At 67.1% G+C, this 14186-nt stretch overlaps 2 protein-coding genes across 2 annotated transcripts; both read right to left on the bottom strand.

The window, feature by feature from the left end:
* Positions 1-2830: 2830 nt before the first annotated feature.
* On the bottom strand, positions 2831-8964 carry EMIHUDRAFT_120572 (hypothetical protein; the record flags this gene model as incomplete). Its single annotated transcript, XM_005762741.1, has 4 exons — positions 2831-3424; positions 5124-5176; positions 5282-5351; positions 6439-8964. 4 exons carry the CDS (start codon positions 8962-8964, stop codon positions 2831-2833), a joined length of 3243 nt encoding a protein of 1080 aa, XP_005762798.1.
* A 1668-nt stretch (positions 8965-10632) lies between these two features.
* Positions 10633-13539, bottom strand: EMIHUDRAFT_120571 (hypothetical protein; the record flags this gene model as incomplete). The annotated part of the gene is made up of 2 exons (XM_005762740.1): positions 10633-11085; positions 13363-13539. Coding segments are annotated over 2 exons (630 nt in total), but the record flags the coding sequence as incomplete, so codon positions are not given.
* Between the last annotated feature and the right edge of the window lie 647 nt (positions 13540-14186).

The raw sequence follows: 14186 nt of genomic DNA, 5'->3' as shown, positions 1-14186 counted from the left end.
ACACACACACACAAGAGGAAGGCCCGCCGCCTAAACATGGGCTGCAAGGCGCGCGGGCAGCCCCGGCCAACCCTTCTCCCACAAGACCGGCCACGGCTACGTCAAGGCGCATCGCGGTTTCTACCACGACGCGATCTTTGTCAAGCGCAACAACTTCAACCTGCTGCTCCACGAGACGTTCGGCGGCGGCTTCTCGCCCACCGCCGTTCTCAAGCTGCGCCGCCTCGCGCGCAAAGTCGCGCGCGGCAGCGTCGACCGCACGGCCTACTCGCCCAAGTACTCGCTCTCTTTTATGTCCCACCATGCAGAGCGCATCTCTCTCTCTGTTGTGCGAGGCGTGAACCGCGCCATTCGCTCTCACCTGGCAACCCTGTCTGCACGTCTCGCGCGCGCGTGAACAGGGCTCCAGGCCCCAAATGACGTGTGAGTGTTAGAGTGGTTTGGTATTGCTAAAAATAGCACACAACACACACACACTGATGCGACAAAACAAACGTGCGAGGAGCGCACCGCCCGCGACAAAAACAAGTACTACACCGTCCGCGGCGGCTACCTGACTGAGTTCTACCCCAAGACGCAAGAGCGTCCCGCTCCCCGAGCCCGAGTCCCTTCCAGCTACCGACGCGATTCTCAATGGCACTTGCAAATCCACGTACCCGCGGCCGCGGGCGCTCTCTGCCATCAAGAATCACAAGGACTGGTTCGCGCACCTGGAGCTCGTCAAGGCGCGGGATGTGCACGTCAAGAACAACCCGTCCCTCGGAGACAGCGCCGTCAACAACCGCGAAGCCACGCGCCTCGTCTCCGCCTCAACGCCTTTCGCCGGCAAGGCCTTCGATGTCCGTGTCGACGGTACGTACGCCACCGCCCTCTCCTCCGACACCCTCCAGGGAGACATGTTGCATGCAGTTTGCAGTCTGTATAGAGAGCATCTGCACCATGCAGACAGACTCTGCACACACAGTGCACTCTTGGGTGGGATTCTGTATTCTGCACCTGCATTGTGCATTCTGTACGACTCTTTTTTGGCCTCTCCTACCTATATTGGGCGAGTTTTTGCATTCTGCATCTGCATCCTGCATCGGTACTCTGTCCGCTCTCTCCTGGCTGTGGGTGAGTTTTTGCATTCCGCATTCTGCATCCTGCATCCTGCACGTCTCTCACAGCTGTAGCATTGGGCCCGCTTCTGCATTCTGCATTCTGCATCCTGCATCGGGTGCAGTTCACAGCTTTGGGCCCGCTTCTGCATTCTGCATCCTGCATCTGCATCCTGCATCGGGTACCAGTTCACAGCTTTGGGCCCGCTTCTGCATTCTGCATTCTGCATCTGCATCCTGCATCGGGTGCAGTTCACAGCTTTGGGGCTGATTCTGCATTCTGCATTCTGCATCTGCATCCTGCATCGGGTACCAGTTCACAGCTTTGGGCCCGCTTCTGCATTCTGCATCCTGCATCTGCATCCTGCATCCTTCGGGTGCAGATCACAGCTTTGGGGCCGATTCTGCATTCTGCATTCTGCATCTGCATCCTGCATCGGGCGCAGTTCACAGCTTTGGGGCCGAAGAGAGGTTAAGCGCCGCTTTTTTGTTCCGCGAATAGGCCGATAAGCCACACGATTAAAGATCCCATCCGTCGAAACGCGCCGCGCTCCCCACAGACTCGCCACCGCTCACGGTTTTCATAAAAGTACAACACATATAAGTCCGTTCCGGACATCAGGATTTAATCTGCGCTCCTTTTTCGCATGGACAAGTCTGCGGCTATGATAGTTCGCCAGAGCTCACACGCTGTTCCCTAGGCCCTGCCGGGGGCTGCTGTGTGCGAAACCCGGGCCGCGTCGCGCCGTTGGCGCTCCTCAGGAGGTGATCGTGCGTAATCTGCGCTCGAGAGTAACTTATCGTGCCATATCTCTGCCTTTTGTGCCCGGGCACCACACATGACATCATGCAGGATGCAGAGGAAGAATGCAGAATGCAGAATCAGCCCCAAAGCTGTGTCTGAACTGCACCCGATGCAGGATGCAGATGCAGAATGCAGAATGCAGAATCGGGCCCAAAGCCGGATGACGGACAAACTCTTTGGGTCTGATTTTGCATCCTGCATCCTGCATCCATTTTGGGGCCGATTCTGCATCCTACATGCTGCATGCTGTGCATGCTGCACATACAGAGTAAACATTTTGGGCTGGGTTCTGCATTCTGCATTCTGCATCTGCATTCTGCATTTTCAGAGAAATACGGATGTAGAATCAGCCCGTCTATGCAGAGGCTAATCCATGCAGACTGCAAACTGCATGCAACAAGAGTGCCTCCAGGACGAGCTCCAGCGGAAGCTCGGCCTTTGGCTCTCCGCGGCGCTTCGGGTCGCGCTCGAGCGGGGCATGCCAGTCGATTTCTTCGGCGACTACCTTTACAACAAGGCCCACCACCGGCGGCCCCACGACGGCGTCCTCGCCGCCTGGGCGGACGCGATGCGCGCCCCGGCCAACGCGCCGGTCGTGCACGGTGACGAGGAGAAACCAGAGCTCACCCGGCAGTACAACGAGGGGTACAAGACTGACCTCGCAGACGACGTGGCCAACCCCCAGCACAGGTGTCTGAGAGATGCTCGCACGGTCTCTGGCATTGGCTACGCCATATTCTCGCGCCACCGCCCACCCCACGTACGGCTGTGTGAGCAGCTCCCGGCGGGACCTCGAGGGACTGCACGCGCGCCAGCGCGGCGCGGGGCCCAGCCCACAACCACGATCGTTCACAAGAGAACGCACCCCCCAGAGTACGAGAGACCCTTCCCCATGGTTGCCACTGCGCCAGCTGCCCTTGCGCGCGGGCTAGGCCGCCTCCCGCGCCTTGGCCCTTGCAGCGGCAACTGACGCGCGCTTCGCCTTGGCTGCGGCGAGCGCCGCCTCTGCCGCCGCTACTGCCGCCTCGGCCGCCTCCTCCTCCTCCTCCTCCGCTGTGGCCGCCTCCTCCTCCTCTGCCGCTGCCACAGCCGCAGCCTCCGCCTCAGCCTGCCGGCGCGCCTCCGCTGCCGCCTCCGCTGCCGCCTCCTCGCCCCCCTCCTCGCCCTCCTCCTCGCCCTCCTCCTCGGCTGCCTCCGCCGTCTCCTCCTCGCCCTCCTCCTCGCTCGCCTCGCCCGCCGCCTCTCCCAGCGCCTCCGCCAATCCCTCGACCGACGTCTCCGGCGTGATGCCGAACCGGATCCTGTCCTCGTGGAGCTCCGCGAGAAGCTTGAGCAGCCCCTCCCTGTCCAACGGCGCGGGCTTGGCTGCGGCTGCCTCTGCCGGCGCGTCGGACTCCTGCGACGGCCCAGCGCCGCCGCTCCCACCGCCCTTCTTCTTCTTCTTCTTGCCCTTCTTGCCCTTGGCGCGCTTCTCCGCCTCGACCTCCGCCAGCAGCTCCTCGGCGTGCTGCGCCGCCTCCGCCTCCGCCGCCGCCCGCTCCGCCTCCCTCTCCGCCGCCCCCGCAGCCCACGCCGCCTCCTTCGCCGCCTTCTCGGCCGCCACCTCGGCCGCCGCATGCTCCTCGAGGGCGCGCACGCACTCGGCGTGGCCCCCCTCCTTGGCAAACTGCAGCGCTGTGTGTCCACTCGCCGTGCGCAGCTTCGTGTCGGCGCCCGCCCGCAGCAAGCGGAGCAGGGCGGCGGGGCGGCCGTTGACGGCGGCCCAAATCAGTGCGGTGTCGCCGACGCTGTTCTGCAGGTCGATCTCCGCGCCATGCCGGATCAGGATGTCGACAATCCGCTCGTAGCCTTTGTAGGCGGCGTTTATCAACGCAGTGCTGCCATTGCTGTTCTTCTGGTCGATCTCCGCGCCGTGCCGCAATGCCAGCTCGACCAGCTTCTTGTGGCCGTTCACGGCGGCAAGACCCAGCGCAGTGCTGCCGTTGCTGGTCTGCAACGATATATCTGCACCGCGCCGCAGAAGCGCCTCGGCCAGCCCCGCGTGGCCATCGACCATTGCGAGCATCAGCAGCGTCATGCCGCTCGCACGAGAGCCGTCACCAAAGGTGTACTCGAAGGTCTCGTCGACCCGCCCGCCGCCGTCGAGCCACACCAGCACCGGAAATCCGTCGCCTCGCTCAGCCGCAAGCACGACTTCCTCTGGCACCGCCCCGCTGCTCGGCTCGGCCTCCGCGCCCTCGCCGCTCGAAGCAGAGGCCGCGGCACTGGCGCCCGCCTCCGCCTCGCCTGCGGGTGCGCCGCCCGCCCCTGCGCCGCCCGTCTCGGCCGATGGCGCCTTGCTGCGCGCCGCCGCCACCTCCCCGAGATACGTCCTGAAAGCCTCGACGCACTCGGTGTGGCCCTCCTCCTTGGCAATCTGTAGCGCCGTCGCACCGTCCTCGTCGCGCAGCTTCATGTCTGCGCCCGCCCGCAGCAAGCGAAGCACCACGGCGGGATGGTTGAAGAGGGCGGCCATCATCAGCGCGGTGCTACCGTTGCTGTTCTGCAGATTGATCCGTGCGCCGTGCCGCAGCAGCATCTCGGCCACCTGCTGGTGGCCCTTGGCGGCGGCGGCCATCAGCGCCGTATAGCCTTCGCCATCGCGCGAGTCCGCCTCCGCGCAGCGCTTCAGCAGCACTTTGACCAGCTGCTTGTGACCGTGTTCGGCGGCGATCAGCAGGAGCGTACAGCCACTCACACCGCGACACACGCACGTCGCGTCAACCCGCCCATCCCCGGCGAGCCACGTCTGCACCACGCCCACCTTGCCGTTCTCCGCCGCCGCCTCGATCCTTTTCGGCAGCACGAGCGGCGCAGCAGTAGCCGCCGTTGAAGCGTGCCCGCGCCGGGAGGCGGCCGAGCCAGCCTTCGTCCGCCCGGGCATGCAAAGGGCGGAGTCTGGGCGTCCTGCGCCGGGCGACTTGTCCCCGGGCTTCGAAAAATGCAGCCTTCTATCTAGATAGACAGCCGCAAGCGCGCTACCTATGACCGGTAAACGTCTCCACACACACAAAGTGGTGGGGCAAGGGGGGGCGACCCTCGCATCTCCACGCCCGGGACACGGGCAGGAGCCCCACGGCATTCAAAGTGCAAGCACCGGCCTATATAGGCACCAGCCCGGTGCCGTGGGTGAGTGAGCAACCTGCACCCCACTCCCTCCCTCCCAGACACAACCCGCACACAACCCCCACAGCGTGGTCCTTCAGGTACTGCTCCCAGTAGTCATAAGCCACGCCTGTGGGTCGTCGGGGTGGGGGATGCGTCAAGGACGCATTTGCTCAGCCCTCGTGCTGTCGTGCGGAGCTGCTGCGGCTGCCGTCCATGAAGCAGTGGAGCGGACCGACGGGCAAGTCGTACGCGCCACCGCTGCGCACGGGCTCGATCGCTCCCGAGTAGTCGCACTTGTCCCTCTGCGTGAGCGCGAGAGTAACCCCAAGAGGGCTGAAGATGAGCGGTGCGCGCAGGGGTCGGCGTGGAGGGCGAGGAACGCGCCGCGCGGGGCGTCGCCTCACCGGCCCTCGCCAACGCCTCAAAAGTGGCGCAGAGTGAGGCGGCGCCCCGAGCGAGCACGTGAGCCCCGTGGCTCCAACCGGGCCCTTCTTTTTTTGAGCAGGTGTGCCGCCGCGCGAGCGACGCTCCGAGATCGCCCGAGATAGCGCGGCGCGGCGGTGGGTGGGGTGGGGTGGGGTGGAGGGGGGAGCGGCGTGGCGTGGAGCTGCGCGAGATTGCCCGAGATCACGCGGCGCGACCCGAGATCGCTCGAGATCGCGCGGGTGTGCGGCGCCTCGGCATATCTCGGACTCGGCGAGGTGGATGGGTTTGAAGCGAGGGGGCGGAAGTGTTCAGTGCGGTAGAGATCGGTCAGTCGGTGTGCGCGAGAGGTGGCCTGAGCTGTGAGCCATCCGGCTTACATACACCCTGCGTTCTCGTCGAGCGTTCTCGCACATGGAGTGCGAGGTAGCCGTTCTGTTGCCATCCCAAACTGTCACTCCCCTTTCTCCCGGCCGGGGTGGGGCGCGTGCGGTGTGCGGGGGCGGCGGGTGTGCGGGATGTCCGTGGGCCCGAGAGCGATGTGCCATGTCCGCCTTGCGTTTGTTTCATAACATCGAAGGCTAGCTCACCAAAAACAAACGATGCCGGCGTGCTTCCCGAGGTTGCCGACTGCACTCCAAGTGCTCCAAGTGGGAGAAGGTGTGCCCTTAAGGCGATGGACGACCGGCCCTCGCGGGCGGGTGTTTCCGCGCTCCGAGAAGCGAGATCGCCCGAGAGATAGCTCGCGGCACGGCTCCGAGATTATTGCAAATAAAACTTCCCGCGACGCGCAGCGTGTGCAGAGGCCAGATGCAGACCCAGAGCGAGGAGACGCTGCGAGTTCGCGCGAGGCTAGGCTCAGTACGGCGAGTTGCAGTTGGAGTTCTCGCGGGGAGTTTTTAACGATTAACGTGACATGAATGAACCCGCCGCACACACGGGGTGCGAGTGTCACACGCTTCACACGTAAAGGCTCGGCTTGCTGCCAGTCAGCTCCCCTATCTGGACGAGATTCGCGCAGGACGGCTGGCGCGAGGCGGCCGAGAAGGAGCAGTCGAAGAAAGCGTCGAAGGAGGAGCTCCGCCCGAGGGAGGCCGAGCCCCGGATGAGCCCCGGCCTGCCCAGCCTGCCGCTGTTGCTGTCGTACCGGTCGTAGACGGGCACCGGGGCGGGCGGGTTCCTCCACGCCTCCTTGTGCCGCTCGACGAGCTCGAGCATCCGCTGGCGCGAGAAGGAGGCGAAGGCGAGGCTCGCCCCGACCACGAGCAGCGCCGCGCCGGCCGTCATCCTCGCCAGCGGCGCCTGCACTGCCTCGCCTACCTCGCCCGCCCCCACGGCGACTCGCTCGAGGCGGAGCAGCACGCCCCTGCCCTCCAGCAGCGCGCCCACCAGCGCATCCGCGAAAGCAGCGCTGGCGTTGGCAGCGGTGCCGTTGGCAGCGATGGCGGTGCTGTTGGCAGGCTCAGAGCCGTTCGACGGGAGCGAGGGGCAGCGCCGCCGGCCGAGCCGGAGCGCGGCGGACAGGCCGGCGCAGTCGAAGTTGAGTGCCGCGGCGGCGCTGCGCGCCTCGCGTCCAAACGAGGACGCGGTTTTGCTGGACGAGTCGGACAGGCCGCTTGCGACGCTGTACGCGACGTCCGCCGCCACAGAGCCATCATCATCATCAGTCTCCTCGACGGCCGGCAACGATGCCAGCACGGCGCGCGCCGGCAGAGACGCGAACTCGCACGCCATTGAGAGTGATGAGCCGGAGGCGTCCACGGCCGCCGACACGGCCGCGTGAGCCGCGCACGCCTCGACCTTGGTGTGACTTCTGCCGTCGGCTACCTCGTACCACGGCGCGAGCCGAGGCGGGACGAGCATCGCGTCGAGGGTTGCGGCGTTGGAGTCGATGGCGTCGGCGGCGATGCGGCCGCCGACGGCGAGCCCGAGGCCGGAGGCGGAGAGAACAAGCACTGCGACGCAGAGCACCAGCACCAGCACCAGGGCTGCGTGGAGAAGGCGGGGAAGTGCCTTGTCGCGCCCCCCGCAGCCGCTGCACCCGCCGCAGCCGCCGCAGCGACCGCAGCTGCTCATACTGCTGCAGCGACCACACACCCCTCCGCCCTGCCCTCCGCCCTGCCCGCCGCCGCCGCGGTATCGACCCGCCGCTCGATCGAGATGCCGCACACTCGCGCGCAAGTCGGCGAACTGCCCGTCGCTGTCTCCAGCCGCAGCCCTGCCCAGCCTTCTCCGCGACCGGACGCCGTGCAGCAGCACGAGCAGCCCGCTCAGCCAGCCGCCGCCGATGGCGACGGCGCACGCGGTGGTGGCGGGGCCGAGGTAGCGCGGCCTCCACGGGAGCGCCTCCTCCACCTCGGAGGCTCCCAGGACGAGCGCTAAACCGCCCGCGGCGAGAACCGCGATCGCGAGCCCGTCGCAGCCGGCAGAGTAGAGCGCGCCCCGCCGCGTGTCGGAGCGCCAGAAGCTGAGCCAGAGGTGGTAGCGGACAAGGGCGGTGCGTGTGACTGCAGCAGCCAGCAGCAGGACGAGCGACGCACTGGCCGCCCTCATCAGCGGCTTGGCCAACTCGTCGAGCTGTGCACACGCCGCCGCCGCAGCCACCTCCTCCTCCCGCACCACCCTCAGCGCGGCGCCGACCTCCTGCGAGGCCCGCCACAGGCCCGCCAGGCTCGCGCGCGGGCGGTCGGGGCCCGCCCCGCACAGGTCGGCGTCGGCGGCGTCGGCGACGGAGGAGAGGTTAATGCACGCCTCGTCCAGGCCGCTCGCCGGCGGAGCGAGCCTCTCCGAGCGGACCGGCCATGACCCGAGGACGGCGCCGGCGAGGTGAAGGTTGGCGGCGAGGCGGAAGCAGCTCACGTCGGCGCTGCCCTCGTGGAGCTGCGCCACCGCCCCGCAGAGCGCCGTCGCGGGGCACGCGCTCGCCGACCGGCAGAGGCTCAGCGCGGCAGTCGCGTTGGCGAGTACCTCTGGCAGCGGGTGGGCAAGGTCGTCGCGGACGTCCCCGCACGCCCAGCCCGCCGCCCCGCTGTACGAGAGGGCGGAGGCGGCGCCCGTGGCGGCAAACAGGGCGAGCGAGACGGCGACGAAGGCGAAGGCGAGTATGTGCAGCAGGAGCATACCCAGGTTAGTCACGGCGCCCGAGCAGCATTCCACGAGCGGAGAGCAGTAGTTGGAGAGCTCTGACGCGGGAAACGCGGCGGCGATCTTGTCGGGGTCGGCGGCGAGATACTGCCGGCGGACCGCGAGCCCGTACAGCGCCACGGCGACGGGAGCCAAGGCAGGCCCGATGACCGCCGCCGCGAGGGCGGTGAAGAGCGACGACGGAGACTGCAGCCCTTTGGACGCCTCGCGCGCCGCGGTGAGGCAGATCGCGGCGGCGGAGATGGCGGCGGCGGAGGCGGCGAGGGCGACGAGTGGCACAGGGCCGGGAGGTGCGAGCCGAGCGGCGCTCGCCAGGAGTTTGCAGCTGTGGCGGAGGCAAGCGTGCATGATTTGAGACGGCTGCATGCACGCCGTTCACACTTTCCCATTTTTGAGACCTCGCGGAGTTGTACATGCATATGACAGCGCGCGACTCCCTGGCCTGGCCAGTCCCGTGCCCAGTGAAGAATTCGTTTGGTTTCGCCTTCTTACGAGAACTCGGTCAAGTACCCACCCAGATCCTTCGTGGTGTACGGGGTGCGGAGGCCGAGGCGCCTCTCTCCAAAGAAGCGAGAGTGTAGCAACCTACTCTCAGGCGACAACTCTAATATCTCGAGACGTCCGCATCTGAACGTGAATGAAGGCGGGGACGATGAGCTGCGGCTCGCGTTTGGGCAGGGGCTGTGGGGCGGCAGACTGCCAGACGACTGGCAGGTGATAGACGCGGAAATGTTCGCGGTGCTGGCTTACCTGCGTAAGATGGTAACGGCGGAGGATGCGGCGGACAGGAGGTGCCTCGTCTTGAGCGACTGCAAGCCCGCGCTACAGCAGATCGAGGCGGCGTACCGAAAAGGCTCTCTCGAGGGGCTCCGGGAGTGGGATCGAGGAGGTTGCCTGGAGGGGATATGCAGATATCGCGCCCAGCTTGAATCCGTCACGTTCCTGTGGGTACCGAGGCAGCCACGCGGGGTGCGCTAGCAACGCCTACGCCGACGCCGCGGCGACGGCATACATGGGGGCCAGCGAGATTGAGGATGCCACCGCCGTCATCCGTGAAGCAGTGAGGACACGCCCGTGCCTATACACGGACCGCCGGAGGACGGCAGACAGAGAGTGGGGGCGGGACGTACTGGACCGGAGGACCTATTACGCCACACGCGGCCACACGAACGAGTGGGTGCGAGGACGGCTCGGCGAGGGGCTCACGGCGGGGTCGCACACGGCAGGGGTGACGGGGCCGCTGTGGAGCGATGTGGTCAGGGGAACGACGAGACACAAATGGGACAAGCGCCAGCGGATCAAGGATCAGCACGGCGAGCGCGAGATTGAATTCGCCGATGTGGATGATCACAACGTGGTGACAAAGACCGTCATAGGAGCGCGGTTGCGGCAGCAGGCGGGGGTGCCACACGGAGCGCACCACGAGAGGATCATGCGGGGAGAGGCGGGGAGAGAGACCCCGGGCGCCGCCACAAGGAGCGAACTCAAGGGCTGCCTCGTCTGTAAGGCCGCGAGGGACGCGGCGAGGAGGGCAGCGCTAAAGCGGGACCCGCTGTGTCTCTTTGACGCCGTTCACGGACCTTGAACAAGAAATTCGGCGAGTTTTGCGGCCGGCCGCACCGTTGGCGTGATGGACTCAATCTCAGCCTTCCAGCCTGAGCTAGATGCGCCTTCGTCCGCGTCGGCGTCGCCCACCCGTGCCTCGTCTCCAGGGTTGCCGCGGCGAACCGAATAGCGCGACATGTCCCTGAGCAAGCTCTTTTGCTCCGCTCTCGGTCCCACAAAACCTCGCGGGCCAACTCCCTTCCGGCAAAACCAAAAGGCTCCGCGGGGGGCGGGCGATGCTGTCCCACGACACCTCGCGAGCGCTATTTGATTCCTGATACGGGCACCCCTCGATCACTCTAACTAGACTTGTGAGTCTTCATGTGACCGCGATGTGAGTCTTCAAGGCGTGAAGCAGATGATGCACGTGGTCTCGCCGCCGAGGGTGGAGGGTGCAAACGCTACTCAAAGCTACCGTCCTCGCCACTCTCGTATCTGCCGGCGCAGGATGTGGCTTGGGAACAGCCGAGTGAAGTCGAGCGCCTCGCCCGTCAGCGGGCTCGTCGACTTGGTCGCGAGCCAGCGCTCGATCGCCGTCCGCTCGTAAGCATGCCCGTCCGCCGCCATCACCGGGTCGCTCATCACCTCGGTTGTGATCGGGCAGATGAAGTCGGGCGGTGGCTCCTCCTCCTCCGCCGAAGGCGGCCTCTCTGCAGCGAAAGAGGACGACGCTTGCTCGTCGGGCGCCCGCCTCTCCTCCTCCAGCCTCGCGCTCTCCTCGAGCGCCGCCGCCGACTCCGCCTCCTCCGCCGCCGCCAGCGCTGCCTCATCCTCGGGCTCCCGCGACGGCCCAGCGCCACCCTTTCCCTTGTTCTTCTTCTTCTTCTTCCCCTTCTTGCTCTCCTTGGCGCGCTCCCCCTCCTCCTTCTCCGCCTCCTCCTCCGCCAGCAGCGCGTCGGCGTGTCGCGCCGCCTCCGCCTCTGCCGCCGCTCTCTCTACCTCCCTCGCCGCCGCCGCCGCCTCCGCCTCTGTGGGCAGGCTGCCCAGTGAGCCGGAAGAGGCCGCGGTCCCCGCTCCCGCTGTCGCCTCGCCCGAGACAGGGCCGCCCGCGCCGCTCGCCGCCGGCTCGCGCCGGCTCGCAGTCATCTCCGCGACGTGCTGCCGGAAGGCCTCGACGCACGCTGCCTGGCCATCCTCCTTGGCATACTGCAGCGCGGTCCGCGCTGCAGTATGCCTCGTAGTGCGCAGCGCCGCGTCTGCGCCCGCCCGCAGCAGGCGGAGCACGATAGCGGGGTGGCCGTAGCTGGCGGCCTGCATCAACGCGGTGCCGCCGCCGCTGTTCTGCTTGTTGATCTCCGCGCCGCGCTGCAGCAGCAGCTCGACCACCCGCTCGTGGCCCTCCTGGGCGGCGAACATCAGCGCGGTGCTGCCGACGCTGCTCTGCAGGTTGATCTCCGCGCCGCGCTGCAGCAGCAGCTCGACCACCCGCTCGTGGCCCTTAGTGGCGGCGATCATCAGCGCGGTGCCGCCGACGCTGCTCTGCAGGTTGACCTCCGCACCGTGCTGAAGCAGCGAGTCGACCGCCCGCTCGTGGCCGTTACTGGCGGCGCACATCAGCGCGGTGCTGCCGTTGCTGTCCTGCTTGTCGACCTCGGCGCCGTGCTGCAGCAGCAAGGCAGCCACCCGCTCGTGGCCCTTAGTGGCGGCGATCATCAGCGCGGTGCCGCCGACGCTGCTCTGCAGGTTGACCTCCGCACCGTGCTGAAGCAGCGAGTCGACCACCCGCTCGTGACCGTGGCTGACGGCGTCCATCAGCGCGGTGCTGCCGACGCTGTTCTGCTTGTTGATCTCCGCGCCGCGCTGCAGCAGCAGCTCGACCACCCACTCGTGGCCCTCCTGGGCGGCTAGCATCAGCGCGGTGCTGCCGACGCTGCTCTGCAGGCTGACCTCCGCACCGTGCTGCAGCAGCAGCTCGACCACCCGCTCGCGACCGTTCTGGGCGGCGAACATCAGCGCGGTGCCGCCGTCGCTGTCGTGCAGGTTGATCTCCACGCCGCCCTGCAGCAGCAGCTCGACCACCCGCTCGTGGCCCTCCTGGGCGGCGAGCATCAGCGCGGTGCTGCCATCGCTGTCTTGACGGTTAATATCCGCCCCACGCCGGAGCAGCAGGTCAACCACCTGCTTGTGGCCGTTGAAGGCGGCGAACATCAGCGCGGTCCAGCCGTCGCCGCGCTGCAGGTTGATCTCCGCGCCGCGCTGCAGCAGCAGCTCGACCACCCGCTCGTGACCGTTAGTGGCGGCGCACATCAGCGCGGTCCCGCCGACGCCGCTCTGCAGGTTGATCTCCGCGCCGCTGTCAAGCCACGCCAGCAGCGCCGCCTCGTCGCCTCGCTCAGCCGCTGTCACGACCTCATCGGTGATTGCCAAGGCACCGCTCAGCTCCACCGCCAGCGACAGATTACCCGGCCGCACCCGCACGCTCTCGCCGCCTCCCTCGAGCGCCACCGCGTATCGCCCGCCCTCAAAGCTCTGAGCCACGCCCCGCTGCCCGTTGAGCTCTGGGCGGGAAGAGAGGCCGCCGAGCACGACTCGCTGCCCGAGCAGCGGCGCGTCCACAGCCACAGCACGAACCATGATAGATGAGCTGAGAAAAGAATTTTCAAACGCAAGAAAAAAATTAACGTAGGCGACGTAAGCCATCTGCTCCAGGTGCCTCCCATCCCTCCCTTGGGTTGTCCGTTTTCTTTCTTTTTCTTTTGGCGCACCAGCTCAGACGCCGTAGCGCGCTGCCATGGTGGCCGCTGCCTTGGGCAGTGGCCGCGGTGGCCGACCCAGGGCTCCTACGCGGCTACAGCCGCGCGCGACCGCTGCCGCTGGCACCGGTCGCGAGGACTCTGGCTCGGCATGCGCGCCACCGGCCGGTGGGCCGCGCTCCGCAGAACGACGCCTGGATGCAAAAGGCATCCTGTGCACGCTTCCGCAGAGCTCGGCCGGCCGGCCGCCGCGATGGGGCGGCGAGCACCTGGAGGCCCCTCCTGGCGCTGCTGCTTCAGCTCGACCGCCGGGCGCGCCGCGAGGCGAGCAGCTGCGAGGAGGCGAGCAGCTGCCTCGCAGCTGCCAGGCGAGCAGCTGCCAGGCGAGCAGCTGCCAGGCGAGCAGCTGCCAGGCGAGCAGCTGCCAGGCGAGCAGCTGCCAGGCGACCTGCTGCGAGGCGACCTGCTGCGAGGCGACGTCTGCCGCCGCGCTGGCCACCCGCTTCCTCGCCAGCCCCTTCTCACTCTCGAGGAGGAGCTCTGCGATGTGCTTGGCGTCAGTCTGGACGACGCCGACGTGGTTGTCCTCCGGGAGGCCCTTCGGCGGGTGGGGAACCAGAGCGAGCTGCGGCGGGCGGGGCCGCGAGGCGGCGGCGAGTGGCGGAGCGTCATGCGATGCGGCGGCTGCCAGGGCTGCGTCCACCCGCGACTCAGGTCCGGGTTTGACCTGGGCGCGCAGTGCGCTTCGTCTCCCTGGGGCAACCCTTTCCCCCTTCGCGATCCCCGCGACTCGTTTGGGCGCAGGGAGTGCGTCCGCGAGTTTGCTGCGCGCCTTCGGGCCAGCCCTGCTTTTGTCGAGCGCGTCCGGCGGGAGCTCGCGGGTTTCTTTCTCGCCTGCTGTTGCTCCTCTTGCTCGGACCCCTCGAAGCGCCGACTTTGCCACGGGCACGTCCTCTTCTACATCGCTAATTGCTCGGCCTACGACCTCCGCGCCTTCCTCTCGCCGGATGCCTCTGCCCTGGACGAGGTCACATGGACCACCAAGAACTGGCACGGGCTGCAGATGCAGCGCTTGTCTGTCGTCCTCCACACCGCCGTGGCGTGGCAGACGGTGAACGAGCTAGCGTGCGGGGAGAGCGGCATTGTGCATGGTGCGGAGTGCATTGCCGTTCTTAACGGAGTCGCTTAGGCGGCTCCGGTGGTGAGCCTGTGTGTGTGCCAGTCCGCGCCAGTCTGCGCCCTTGTCGTGCCAGTGTGCTGTGAGAGAGGCTT

This window comes from Emiliania huxleyi, assembly GCF_000372725.1.
Source record: "Emiliania huxleyi CCMP1516 unplaced genomic scaffold EMIHUscaffold_663, whole genome shotgun sequence".
NCBI lineage: Eukaryota > Haptophyta > Isochrysidales > Noelaerhabdaceae > Emiliania > Emiliania huxleyi.
The sequence above is the reverse complement of the archived record's forward strand: the minus strand, read 5'-3'. Positions and strand labels throughout refer to the sequence as shown.